Below are 13,976 nucleotides of genomic sequence, written 5' to 3'. Positions count from 1 at the left end.
ACCCAGTCTTCCAAGACTGAATCAAGAAGAAATATAAAATCTGAACAGACCAGTTCTAATACTGAAATTGAATCAGTAATGAAAAAACTCCCAACAAATAAAAGTCCAGTACCAGATGGCTATTTTGGTAAATTCTACCAAACATTAAAGAAGCATTAACACTGATCCTTCTCAAATTAGTCCCAAAAAATTGAAGAGAAGGAACACTTCCAAATGCACTCTATGAGGCCAGCATTACCCTAATACCGAAACCAAAGACATTCTAAAAAAAAAAATTACAGGTCAGTATTGCTGATGAACATCCACACAAATATCCTCAACAAAATATTAGCAAACCAAATTCAGTAATACATTGAAAGTATCATATGCAGTGATCAAGTGGGATTTATTCCAGAAACGCAAGGATGGTTCAATATCCACAAAATCAATCAACTTGATATACCACATTAACAGAAGGATAAAAATTATATCTCAATAGATGCAGAAAAAGCATGACAAAATTATTAAACATCTACTTATGATAAAAACACAGCAAAGTGGGTATAGAGGGAACACACCTCAACATCATAAAGGCCATATACGACAAACCGACAACTAACATCATACTCAATGGTGAAAAGCTAAAATCTTTTCCTCTAAGATCAGGCACAAGACAAAGATGCCACTCTCACCACTTTTATTCAACATAGTATTGGAAGTCCTAGCTACAACAGTCATTTAAGAAAAAGAAATAGAAGGCATCCAAATTGGAGAAGAGTAAGTAAAACTGTGACTATTTGCAAATAACATGACACCATATATGGAAACCCCTAACGACTCCACTAAAAAACTATTTGAACTAATAAATGAATTCAGTACCATTGCAGGATACAAAATTAATATACAGAAATCTCTTGGATTTTTATACACTAATAAAACTATCAGAAAGAAATGAGGAAAACAATTGCACTTACAATTGCATCAAGGAGAATAAAATACCTAGGAATAAATTTAATTGAGGAAATGAAAGACCTATACGCTGAAAACTGTAAAACACTGATGAAAGAAATTGAAGATGACACAAATAAATGGAAAGACATACCATGGACTGGAAGAATTAATATTGTTAAAATGTCCATACTATCCAAATCTACTAGCTCTGATCTACAGATTCAGCGGAATCCCTATGAAAATACTAATGGTATTTTTCACAAAATTAGAACGAATAATCCTAAAATTTGTATGGAACTACAAAAGACCCTGAAGAGCCAAAGCAATCTAGAGAAGGAAGAAAAAGCTGAAGCCATCACACCCTGATATCCCACTATCCTACAAAGCTATTGTAATCAGAATACTATGGCAGTGGCACAAAAACAGACACATTAATTAATGGAACAGACTAGAAAAGTCCAGAAATAAACCCATGCTTATATGTTCAGTTAATGTTCAACAAAGGAGGCAAGAACATACAATGAGGAAAAGAATATCTTCAATAAATGGTGTTGGGAAAACTGGACAACGACATGCAAAAGAATGAAACTGGACCATTTTCTTATATCAAATACAAAATAGATTCAAAATAAAGACTTTTAAATGTAAGACCTGAAACCATGGGACTCCTAGAAGGAAACATAGGCAGTAGGTTCTTAGACATTGGTCTTAGCAATATTTCTTTGGATCTGTCTCCTCAGCCAAGGGCAACAAAAGCAAAAACAAAACAAAACAAAACAAAAAACCCAAAACAAACAAAAAAAACTCAGATGGGACTACATCAGACTAAAAAGCTTTTGCACAGTGAAGAAAACCATCAACAAAATGGAAAGGTAATCTACTGAATGAGAAAATATATTTGCAAATGACATAACTGATAAAGGGTTAATATCCAAGATATATAAAGACCTCACAATTCAATATAAAAATAAACCAATTTAAAAAATAGGCAAAGGATCTGAAGACATTTCTCCAAAGAGGGCCAACAGACACATGAAAAGATGCTCAACATCACTAATCATCAGGGAAATGTAAATCAAAACCACAGTGAGATATCACTCACACCTGTCAGAATGGTTAGTATCAAAAAGACAAGTAAGAGGGGCACCTGGGTGGCTCAGTCATTAAGCATCTGCCTTCAGCTCAGGTCATGATCCCAGGGTCCTGGGATCGAGCCCCGCATCGGGCTCCCGCTTTCGTGGGAAGCCTGCTTCTCCCTCTCCCACTCCCCCTGCTTGTGTTCCCTCTCTCGCTGTGTCTCTCTCTGTCAAATAAATAAATGAAATCTTTAAAAAAAAAAAAAAAGACAAGAAATGTTGGTGAGGATGTGGGGAAAAGGGAATGTAATTTGCTGTAGTCACCATGGAAAATAGTATGGGGGTTCCTCAAAAAATTAAAAATAAAACTAAAAACATACAATCCAGCAACTCCACTTCTGGGTATTTATCCACAGAAAAAAACTAATTTGAGGGCGCCTGGGTGGCTCAGTTGGTTGGGCGACTGCCTTTGGCTCAGGTCATGATCCTGGAGTCCCAGGATCGAGTCCCACATTGGGTTCCCTGCTCGGCAGGGAGTCTGCTTCTCCCTCTGACACCCCCCCCCCATGCTCTCTCTCTTTCTCTCTCAAATAAAATCTTAAAAAAAAAAAAAAACTAATTTGAAAAGAATATGCACCCTTATATTCATTGCAGCCTTATTTACAGTAGCCAAGATAGGAAAGCAACCTAAATGTCTATCAGTAGACGAATGGATAAAGAAGAGGTAGTATATGCATACAATGGAATATTACCCAGCCATAAAAAAGAATGGAAACTTTGCCATTTGCAACAACATGGATGGACCTAGAGGGTATAATACTAAATGAAATAAGACAGAGAAAGACACATACCATATGATTTCACTTATATGTGGAATCTTTAAAAAAACAAAATAAAACAAACAGACTCGTAGATACAGAGAATAGGGTGGTTGACAGAGGGGAGTGGCATGGGGTGAGGGATAATAGAGGGGAAGGAGATTAAAAGATACAAACTTATAAAATAAGCAGTGATACAGTGTACAACATAGGGAATGTAGTTAATAATATGCAACAACTTTATATGATGATAGATGTTAGAGTTATCATGGTGATCACTTCATAATGTATATAACTGCTCAATCACTTTGTTGAATACTTGAAACTAACAGAATATTGTATGTCAACTACACTTCAATTTAAAACAAAACAAAACAGAGCATCATTCCTTTTTGTCCTGAAATAAACTCATTTAGGAATTAAAAAAAAAGTCAAAGACCAAACTTTTACTTCCATCTTAGTTAGTATCTGTGTTAAGAAAAGGGGTGTTAATGGATTTCTCAGAGAATGCTGAGAGGAAGACTATCAGTGGAAAGAGAAGAAGGCAAAGGAAAGGGATCTTGAAAGAGACAAACTTGTTTTGTGGCAGCACCACAGTTGATTTGTGTTTCTGTCCTTGTTTTCAGAATTTTCCCCAGAGAATACCTCCTTCAACAGATCCACCTATATTCCCTCGCTGATCTGCAGCAGGTGAGCACTCGGAAGGGCCATTTCATTTCTGCTTTCTCACTGGGAAAATGTCTTAGTTGATTATGGTCTAGGCACTGAATTCTGCCATCACTGGGGTAATTTCTTCACAAGCCCTGATAATCAACTTCTACTCAGAATGGGGGGAGAACTTTACTATAAAAAGATGCTGGGGGACAACAAGAAATGTTGGCAAGGATATGTGGAGAAAATAGAGCTCTCATACATTATTGGTGGGAATGTAAAGTGGTACAGCCACTTTGGAAAACAGTTTGGTATTCCCTCAAAAAGCTAAACAGTTACCATATGAACCAGCAGTTAGATCCTCTCCTAGAATATACCCAAGAGAATTGTAAACTTGTGTCCACATAAAACTTGTACACAAATGTTCAGAGCAGCATGACTCGTAATAGCCAAAGAGTAGAAGTAACCCAGTGTTCATCAACTGATGAACAGATAAACAAAATTTTGTATATCAAGACAATGGAATATTTTTGGCTGTAAAAAGGAGTGAAGTACTGATACATGCTACAACATGAGTGAACCTTGAAGACATCATGCCGAAAGAAGCCAGACAAAATATATATTTTATGATTCTGTTAAATGAAATGTCCAAAATAGGCAAACCCAGAGAGACAGAAAATAGATGAGCAGTTACCAGCACCTGGGGAGAGCAAGGGAATGAGGAGTGACTGCTAATGGACCAGAGTTTCCTTTGGGGCTGATGAAAATGTTCTGGAATTATATGGTGGTGATGGTTGCACAACTCTGTGAATATACCAAACCCCACTGAATTGTATACTTTAGAAGAGTGCATTTATGGTATGTGAATTATATCTCAATAAAAAAAATTGTACAAGGAAAAAAGATTTAAAAGGCAATGACTCTGGGAAACTCTTTGACTTGTGCTTAAGTCAAACAGTTGGAGGACTTTAATAAAACATAAGAGAACATGTAAGAGTCAAAATCATCTTTTAAAACTTTTATTAGTGCTTGTCCTTTTAATGATTGACCAGGTTAGCAACCAAGAAGAAAACCAACATCTTGTCTGTTCAACCCAAAGTTCTGAATATGTTAAGCTTTGGTTAATCATTTAAATCAACAACTCACTCCCTCAGAAGCTTTTAGACACTAAATGAAAGCAGTACTTTCCATATATCTATTCTTTCAAGAGTCAAAAAAATGATTGTGACAACTTTCAGAGTATCTCATTCGGCTCTGATTCTGTTCTTTTGTTTGTTGTTGTTTTCCTCACGGTTTGTTTTGCCCAGGGAAATGAGGTCAACTTAAAAACTGTTCAGATCCTTCAGTCATTTTTCAAGAATTTAAACTACTTTAAGTGTTGTTTAACTTAAGACTTGTGTTTTCTTTGTACCCCCTGAGGGAGGAAAATTATTTTAAATGGTAGAAGTGGTTTTAGAACATTTAGTTGGAAACGTCTGAGAGAATGGTAGTGTTTTAATTTTCTCGTGTGCGTCAAGTTTAACGTATTTCTCACATCAGCTCCTTCCACTCCTTCAGTCCTGCACACCCTTTACTACACAATCAAGCAGCAATGATCTGCTGGCCGGGGTGGGAAAAGGCATATTTTTAATTACTATTGCCTAGTGGCATGCAAGGAGAAGAATCGATTAAAATACCCATTATACACTTAACCTATTTTCTAGGACTCTACCTGATCATAGTATCTGAGGATCCGCTTGAGAAGTATGTTTAAAGGCGTGGACGTAGTCTTGTAAGGGTGGTTTAAAATAGAATGGGTGGGGTCCAAAGTGAGTACTCTTTGAGGAAGCCTTTCAAAAATGAGTTTTGATACCAGATGAAGAGAAAGAATCAGAGAAATTCCATATTCATTTTAGGGTGTCAAAGTAGTGTATCCATTTGGCATGATAAATCCTCCTTTTTAAAGCTTTCCTATGCCTTGCAGACTTTTATCCCCCCTTGTAATAACCAAACCACATATGCCACGCTGCTTACTTAAGTCAGTGACAGCAGTATCCCTGGTGGGCCAGACCATTAGCCTCTGGAGCCCCATAAGCAGCTTAATCAGTTTTCAGCCTCAGTAGCAAAGTGATAGAGGTAGTCAGCAGCTCATCAAACTCCCTGGTGGGGGTGGGGAGGTCGGCTAGAGCTCTGTGCATCCACTTAATACACAACAGCTCACTCTAACCTGGTTCTTTGTGCCTGGTTTTAAGATCCCCAAACTTATCATATTTAGAGGAAGTTTAATTCAATTACTTTTCCTGCCTGAGGTGGTTTAAATTGAATTTAGCTTTTGATCTGTCCGCATCTAGGTTATCAGTACTGAAGGGCCCCTCCACCCCATTTTCCCTTGGCTTCTGAGTAAATTTCAGGCATGTTTTCTGAACCTGAACTGTTCTTGTGAATACGTAAGAGAAGGGAACATAAGGGGAAAAACATATACTATTGCTCTGTGACAGAGTGTGTCCGTGACCGCAGGCAATCCAACCTAACTGATGGAGCCAGCGGCCAGCCCCATGTTGTCCTATACCATTTTGGCCTGTCTGGCTACTTGGTTGTCCGCTTTCATGTCAGCTTCAGTAGTTTTAGGGTAAGCTATTTCTCCCCATTTCATTACGCTCCACACTCCTAAAATAAAGGTCTCCATAAAAGCAGATCACATAAAATAACTATAGAAAAGTGAATTTCAGTTTATTAATTTTGCAGGGGAGTGGAAGATAAGCTAAGCAAGTAACTGAAGAGTTCTAGAGCTTGAATAATGATAATATAAATATCCTTCCTAACGACATCAGTTGCTTTCTACAAATTCCACTTAAGTGCATTTGATTTTTCCCATTAGCATGTGTTTAAAAAACAAAATGTGGACATTTTCCTCTCCAAAAATCAAAAAAGGTGAGAATACACATTGGTAAAAGAGGACTTATAATTTAAGTATATATAATCTTAAAATAATGTAGTACACAAAACACTAATAATACCTAAGATAAAGATGCTAAAAGAAGTCTGATACCAAGAAAATTGCTCCCTTCTATCTCTGTTTTCATTTTTATAAATAACAATCCCAAAATTTAGGAAATAGGCTCAATTCAACAATTTGGCCAAAGATTTCAAGCTACCTTAATGCTTCTGATGTTACATTCAAGACCATTTTCTCCCCACTTCTCATTATTTGAATTTACTGGCCTCTTTGCAGGTGTTCTCCTTTGCTCCTGTACACTTGGATGTGAGGAAACAAATAGCAGGACGGACACTGCTTAGCAAAAAAAACTCCCTCCAGTTGTTCTGGAAGCTGTAGTTGCCTGCCCACTAGCCAATGAGTGCCAGTTATTGACAAAATTTGTAGCTGATGCTGGTGCCGAGTCCCTAATTGTCTATTTATTTCACCAGTCATTAAGTTGCCTGCTGGGTTTTACTAGCACCTCATAAAGGTAGTAGTTGAACAACACAGTCATTACCTATCATCAGTTGGCAGCATTATAACATGTAACACCTAAGATAGAACCAGGTACTCCTCCTGCCTTATAGCAGGTCCAAGGAAGGCGAAAGATGGGAGCAGAGGCTCTCTAAATCCTAGGAGCTCTGAGGGGCACTGACTTGAGCCTGTCATTTCTACAGTTTAGAATTTCAGGTGAATTTCTGTTCAGCATAGTAGATACTGTTAGAAAAACTTGCCCAATCCATGCTCTTTGAATGTAAATCTAACATAATATACAGCTGATTTTTTACAAAATAAAATCATGTAAGCAGAAACTTTCTGGAGGTGTGAATGCAGTGTTTTGTTTTTTAACTGACAGAGCAGTTCTTTCTAAAGGATTTGACAGACAAGGACTAAGCATCTGTGAATGAATGGACAATACCGAGGCATGTTTTGAATGGGGAAACGGAGGCACTGCTTTTAAAAGTTTTCTCCTCCTTTGATACTTCAAGAAGGGGATGTAGAATAGAATTTGTGTCTTGTTATTTTCTGTCTATCCAGCATTGTCACAAATCCATGGGAAGACTTTAAGATAGGAATACAATAAAAAGATAAGGCCCGATGAGACAGTAGAAACAATACCATAACTCTCAATGCATTAGCTTTCTGTTTTAGCTCTCTCCTTTCCCTGCAAAGTATGTGACAAACCATCTCCTTATTTACATCACTGATGAGAAAATTCCACACTGTACCAGTAGAATACCTTAGCATATGTAAGTTAATGTTCAAGAGATCATAGTTGCTCGTAAGGAGCAAATCAGAACCCTGGTTTAATAGCTCATTCCTCAGACTGTGTAAGTGATAGGAGAATTGTTCTCAAGTTCCTTTTCCTTACTGAAAGGAAAGGCCAGATTTAACTTCTAAGTTTTGTCTACCTGTGCTTTTGTGACAAAACCTGAAATGTATATTAATGACTAAATCTTCTGGTGTTACTCACCGTTGGGGCATATGTTAGCTAAGCACTGAAAGATTCCATTTGCACGTGATTCATGAGAAAGGCTACTGGGTGATCCCATGGGTGAGGCAGCTGCTTAGAGTAGCCCCTCCTAGCCACCCCCTCCACCGCCTACCACCTACCTCCCAACATACACACCCATCTTGTGGGACAATCACCTCTCCTGGGCCCTAAATTTCCAAACTAGACCCTACCTTCAGATTAAGGCAATTTAGATTCCAGTTAATACAAAACATTACCTGAGAAGAATAAATTATTTTGGCACAAATTCTTTTGTCTTATTAATAAGTTAAAAGCACAGGATGGTATTCAGGGGAGATATATTTCAGCAGACATGATGATGAAAGAAGATGGAGCAGTCTGGAATTTGGAGTACTTAACTAACGAGATGTGAAGTGGGAAGGATGCCAGTAGAGGAGGGCCCATAGCACTCAGGAGCCATGAAGAGAGAGGAGTAAATCAAACGTGTACTGCCTTTCTAGAGTTGCCTAGAATGGTCTGAACTGCTTTTGTTCTATGCTAAAGCAGTAAACACGCTAAGCAACTGGGCATGTAAATATTCGATGTATCGATGGATGGATGGAAGGATGGATGAATACATACACCGTCCCAAACTTATTAGCACTCTCTCTTCCCAAAGAAAAACGAACTAATTTAATGTTAGCCCCTAAACATTAGAAATGCTGCTCTGTAAAACAACAATGCACAGAATTCTAAAACCAAATTAAAAATCTACACTTGTTATATATTGGGATAATGGTACGTTGTTCATTGTCGCAAACTTTCTGGACACTGAACATTCCTGAACAGCTAACCAACTTTTCAGTTAACTTTTTCACTAGTCCCCCACACCCGTGGGACTTAGAATTGTCATCTCTGTGACCTAAACATTTATCAAAATGGGCGCTGGAAAAAAACAACACAAATGGTGATCCTACCGTGAAGATTATCTAGCTTGTTTTCTAGCTAGTGAATACAGTCACCAAAAGGCCATGTTTAAGCCATTTCAAGGCCACTTTTTAAAAACAGACTTTGCTGAATTCTTCTTTGAGGAAGTATGTGAGTAATTTTGCATGGCCCTGCCCCACCAAGCAAACAACCAGAGAAAGTTATTCTCTGTGGGCGCTATTCACAGAGTCAGCACACAAAGGCTGAGCCTAAGTGGGTAACCAGCACAGCTGCCCTTTCACCGAAGAAGCAACAGGTGATGACCTTTATTCACACGAGGCTGACATCTTTGAATCCGCAGTCCACAAGAACACAGCGCCTCGGTGCCCACAACCAAGTCACCAGTCTCCAAGCCTCAGCAGCCTGAGGAACTTGTATTCATAGCCTCTCAGCACCCCTGATCCTGCGCCATTGTCCACCCAGGCGTTAGCGGGCAGGGTAACTAATTAGGAGCATTCGGATTTAACAAGCAGAAAAACAAAGTGTGACAGCTTGCCTGTGTTGTTCCATGGCCAGGGCCTGTGTCCGCCGCAGCCGTCACTGCCTTCAGAAACTTCTGAGGCAATCTGGGGCAAGATGGGAGTGAGGCCTCCACTAAAACATCACTAAAGCTCTGTTAGCTACTTTAGCCAGAGTTGTTCTAATCAAGGAGTTAGACAAGAGGACCGTAAGTTACTGAGTAGGGACACAAATCCCGCCTTTGAAATAAGCAGCTTTTTTCAAAAGTGAGTGTGTGTCTCAAGGGTAAAGGGAAGGAATCGAAGGTTATTCTCTGAAGAACTGGCAGGCTAGCACCAGAGCAAATGGAAAGTCGCTGTTTCTCAGGAGAGCTGTATCTTGAGTAGCTGCTGAGTAGTTCAGGCCTCATGCTCAGTCCTCCAGGGGTCTCGGATCCTGGGGGAAGGGAAGTGACTACTAGTGCGAAGTGCCTGGGCTGGAACCTGGGGCTTCGGACTCCTCGGCAGGAGGCCTTCAGGCTTTGGAGTCTGGACTACTGATATTTTGGGGTTTGGGTGATGGGGCCAGTTAACTGAGTGGGTGAAAGCAGGTGATTGACAAGGTGGTGGTACAGATTGTTCTTTATGCCAGCTGGTTAGTCTTTCTTTGCTCTGAGAACACTTTGTCTGGCTGCAGATCCAGGCACCACACACAGCTACGTCCACACAGCTGGTCCACAGACACAGTAAAGGATTGGGGAAGGTGGGCAGGGCTGTGGCAGAAACTGGGGGTAGCTAAGGGCAATGTATTGCTCTTCCTGGGAATCCAGGCCAGAAAGAGGACGTGTGTTGTAAGTGCTGGATGGAGAGCCTCATCCTCCAGTTGAGAAAGAGCTTGGTTGAGATAAGGATTTCAGAAGTCATATGGGAGCCCCTCAAGCGTAAACACCATGATAATAGATGGGGTAGCAGCCGCAGAACTGGATGGTGCTCAGGCAGTGCTGAAATCACTTTCCTGGAATCCAGTTTCCTGGCCCTGCTTCTGCTTTAGCTTCTAACCATCTGGGTTTTTTGGTTGTTGTTGATTTGGGGTTTGTATTGTTGTTGTTGTTGTTTCCCATTTATAAAAACGCAGCTAGAATACTGACTAGGCGAGGGCCTACTTTCAAAGACATTTTACTTAAAGACAGAGTAAGGTCAGTGTCGATCTTACCGTTGGTGGAATCAGACCGTCCCTACCTAGCGCCTCAGCCTGCCACTTCACACACGAATGTTATTAGTCACTAGGAACAGGCAAGAATGGATTAGCATCAAAACTAAGCTATCACATGGTCAGAGAAATAACTGCCACAGTGGTGGTTGCTTAGTGGGGCATAGGTCTGTGCATTTGCTATCTATTGCTATATAACAAATTACCCCAAAACTTAGTAACCCAAAACAAAAGTAAACCCTTTTCTCCCATGGTTTCTGTGGGTCAGGAATTTGGGAACAGTTTAATTGGGCATTTCGGGCTCGGACTCTGTTAGGAGGTTGTAGTCCAGATGTTGTTTGGGACTATAGTCATTGGAAGAAGCCCTAACTGGGGCTGGAGGATCTGCTTCCAAGGTGGGTTACTTCCACAGTGGCCAAAAGTTGGTGCTGGTTGTTGGTGGGAGGCCTCTGCTCTTCCTCACCTGGGCTTTGCCACAGGCTGCCTTGTGAGCTGTCTGAGCCAGTGAAAGCCAGGCAAAGCGATCCTTTGTAGGTCTTGGCCTCGCAGGTCAGAGAGCCATCACTTCTGCCCCATTCTATACATTTTTTGAAATAAGTTATAGTTTGCAAAGCAAGAGCAACAGCATCTCCCATCCCACATGCTCTCCTTGCATTATGACTCTGACATTCCTTCCATCGAGAGGTGGGGTCTGTGTTCCCTTTCCCTGAATTTAGCTGGGCTTGTAACCATGGAAGTGATGCTAGGATGCTAGGTGACTTCTTCCAAGGCTAGGTCATAAAAGGTGATACAGCTTCAACCTGGCTATTCACGCTTAGAAGCAGCCACCATGTTGTAAGGAAGCCCAAACCAGCCCATGCACAGAGACCACAAGGAGAGGCCACAGGTAGTCATTCTAGCTGACCGCCATCATCAACACTAGGCATGGAGTGAAGATACTTTCAAAGGATTCCCACCGTTAGTTGAAAGTCTTCTCAGCAGAGCAACAGATACGGAGCAGAGAAAAGCCATCTCCACTACATCCCGCCTGAATTTCTGACCACAGAATCTGAGAATAAAATGGTGGTTTTACACTACTAGGTTTGGAGTATTTTGTTTTGGAGCAGTGGTCACTGGAACACCAGTAACTCAACTGTTAGAAGGCTTCCTAGAGGCTGTGATCTAAGTTGAAATGTGAGGGCCTATAGGCAGAAGCCAGATGGAGGGGAATGGGAAGAGAACTTTCAGGCCTTGGTAGTTTCAAACCCATCAACGACCTAATCTACAGTGTTTCTGTCACGAAGGAAAGCAGGAAAAAGTTTTCATTACTGACTTTGACATTTCTGAAGAACATTCTGTCTGCATGCTTCAGGGTTATTTTGATAAATTGTCTCAACAAACATTCATGGAATGAGTATGATGGGATCACTTTACTTTACTCAGAAATGAATGTGATAAAAAATCTGTGAAAGAGTCTCCGGGCTAGAGCTCCACAGAGTGTGGAGTTTATAATTTTTCTATCCCACCTGGGCTCCTGAAACATGAGCCAAATTCTCAGTCACCAAACCCTTGGCTGGATGTCTCCTCCCTATTCATTCATTCATTCATTCAGATGTTGATTAAGTACACACTATGTGCCCATAGCTATGCTGGCCCTGAAGTTGAGGGAGCTCATTTTCTCAGAAAAGGACTAGTGATTCTTACTGGTTATAGTCAAACTCCTGTACTTTGTCCTGTGCCAAGAACTTCTGATACAGGCTGTGCTCAACCTAATGAGCAGGATTTTACTCCTTGATGCCTCCCTCATGCCAGCCACTCTACCACATTTGTAGTTTGGTCCTCAGGGGGCCAGAGGGATCATGAGAAGGCTGTCTAGCCAGGTGTTGAAGGCTAAGGAGGTTTCTAGCATTTTCACAAAGTTCACTCACTTGAGGTTGCTCCAGAGATGGAGCAGGATGGCAGATTCACAAGACAGCTTTAGCACACATGTCTTTGATGAAACTATTGGCTGCATGTGAAGGTGGCCTGCACTGCGATCCACGTTGGGAACTTGTTGCTTTTCAGTAATATTGCCCCCGATCTTTCTGAGAAAAAATTAGAAGGCTGACTGGCACAGCCTTTCTTTTTGTTTGTTTTTAAATTTCTGGCCAAATCCTAGTGAACCATCAACACTTTTGCTCCTGGAATTTTAAACAAGATTAAAATCTTTTGTGACAGCAGGGAAGATCTTTACAACCCAACAAATTAAGGGGAGGTATAGGGAGGAGCATGAATCACTCAGAAAGCTGCCGAAGCATTAATAAGCCCAGACTTCTGTTAGCTGTTGAGCAGGTTTCTTGTCACTCAGAAATGCACTTCTTTCCCAAGGGCCAGTCATTCATTCATCTATCCATATGAGAACCAAATGGTAATTGGTGTATGATGTACCATGAACTTACTGTGCCAGGTCTGATGACAGGATCAGAAAGGCACAGCACTTGCCCTCTGAGAACATTCTCTCCCAGTTCTGTACTGGTATGCCAAGCACATCGCAGGGGCAGCCTAACCATTCCATTCTGCATTTAAAGGAGACCCATATGGCTTTAGAACAGGGTTTCCGCAGGGGCCAGGCAAGTGGCATCTGTGCCCGAGGCAGGCCCAAGTGGAGCCTTCAGGTCATGATGAGAAAGCAGAGAGCGTCCCCCTCTGAAGGGGACAGCTGTTTTTCAGTAGCCCCAGAGTTGTCATCTCTTCCCATTTTCCAAGAGAAGCCGGAAATCCGTATTTTTATGTGAAATTTCTCAATATTTAAACACTCTGCAGGCCAAACAAAACATAGCCACTGGTTTTGACCTCTGCTTTATAATAGAGAATGCCTGCTTTTGTTCCGTCAAAACTAATGAATGCTCAATTACGAGAAGGAATTTGGAGGTTGGTGTTAGATTGTGCTCCTCAAAAGGCTCCGGACCCCATCCTAAACCCTTGAGATACTAATTGACAGACTTGCACAGGCTGACAGCTGGGCTCTGAAAGTAGACACACACAGGGAAACAGGCGAGCTATTCCAGGTCACTTTGCAAGGTCAGGGCAGCAATGCAAACATTAGGAAGGTCACGTGGCAGCAAGGAAGCCCTCCATTTCCTCGAGCTGTTGGTTAATAAATCATATTCAAAAGGTATCACCAGATTCCCTCTCTCTGGCACTGCTTTGTGAGGTGGAAAATTAAATAGAAATCAAAATTAAGATGGCTGTCAGGAGCTTTTAGGAGACCAGCAGGCCAGTGTGAGGCCAACCTAGGATGAGGTTTCTGCCTGGAACAAAGGTCTCCAAAAGGGTGATGATACCCGATGCTGGGCACTGCAGAGGGACTAGATGGTACAGGGTGATTTACTTGGAGCCCGGCTGCCCACATTCAAATGCCAGCTCACTCCAGACTCACTAGGTGACCTTGGACAAGTCCCTTCTCTTCATAACTCACGAAACACTTCATCTCTGAAGTT

The 13,976-nt window shown here is 41.1% G+C and overlaps 1 protein-coding gene across 2 annotated transcripts in view; it reads left to right on the top strand.

The window, feature by feature from the left end:
- Positions 1-13,976, top strand: part of PLEKHM3 (pleckstrin homology domain containing M3) — a 181,040-nt gene that overhangs the window by 101,085 nt on the left and 65,979 nt on the right. For both annotated transcript variants that reach the window (XM_045868108.3, XM_045868106.3), the window contains exon 6: positions 3,451-3,514. In XM_045868108.3, the coding sequence (XP_045724064.1) occupies positions 3,451-3,514 (64 nt within the window). The remainder of the gene's footprint in view (positions 1-3,450; positions 3,515-13,976) is intronic.

The sequence above is a fragment of the Mirounga angustirostris genome, unplaced genomic scaffold (assembly GCF_029215605.1).
Source record: "Mirounga angustirostris isolate CCGP_5_RB_7025 unplaced genomic scaffold, mMirAng1.0.hap1 SCAF_3, whole genome shotgun sequence".
Lineage (NCBI taxonomy): Eukaryota > Metazoa > Chordata > Mammalia > Carnivora > Phocidae > Mirounga > Mirounga angustirostris.
The sequence above is the reverse complement of the archived record's forward strand: the minus strand, read 5'-3'. Positions and strand labels throughout refer to the sequence as shown.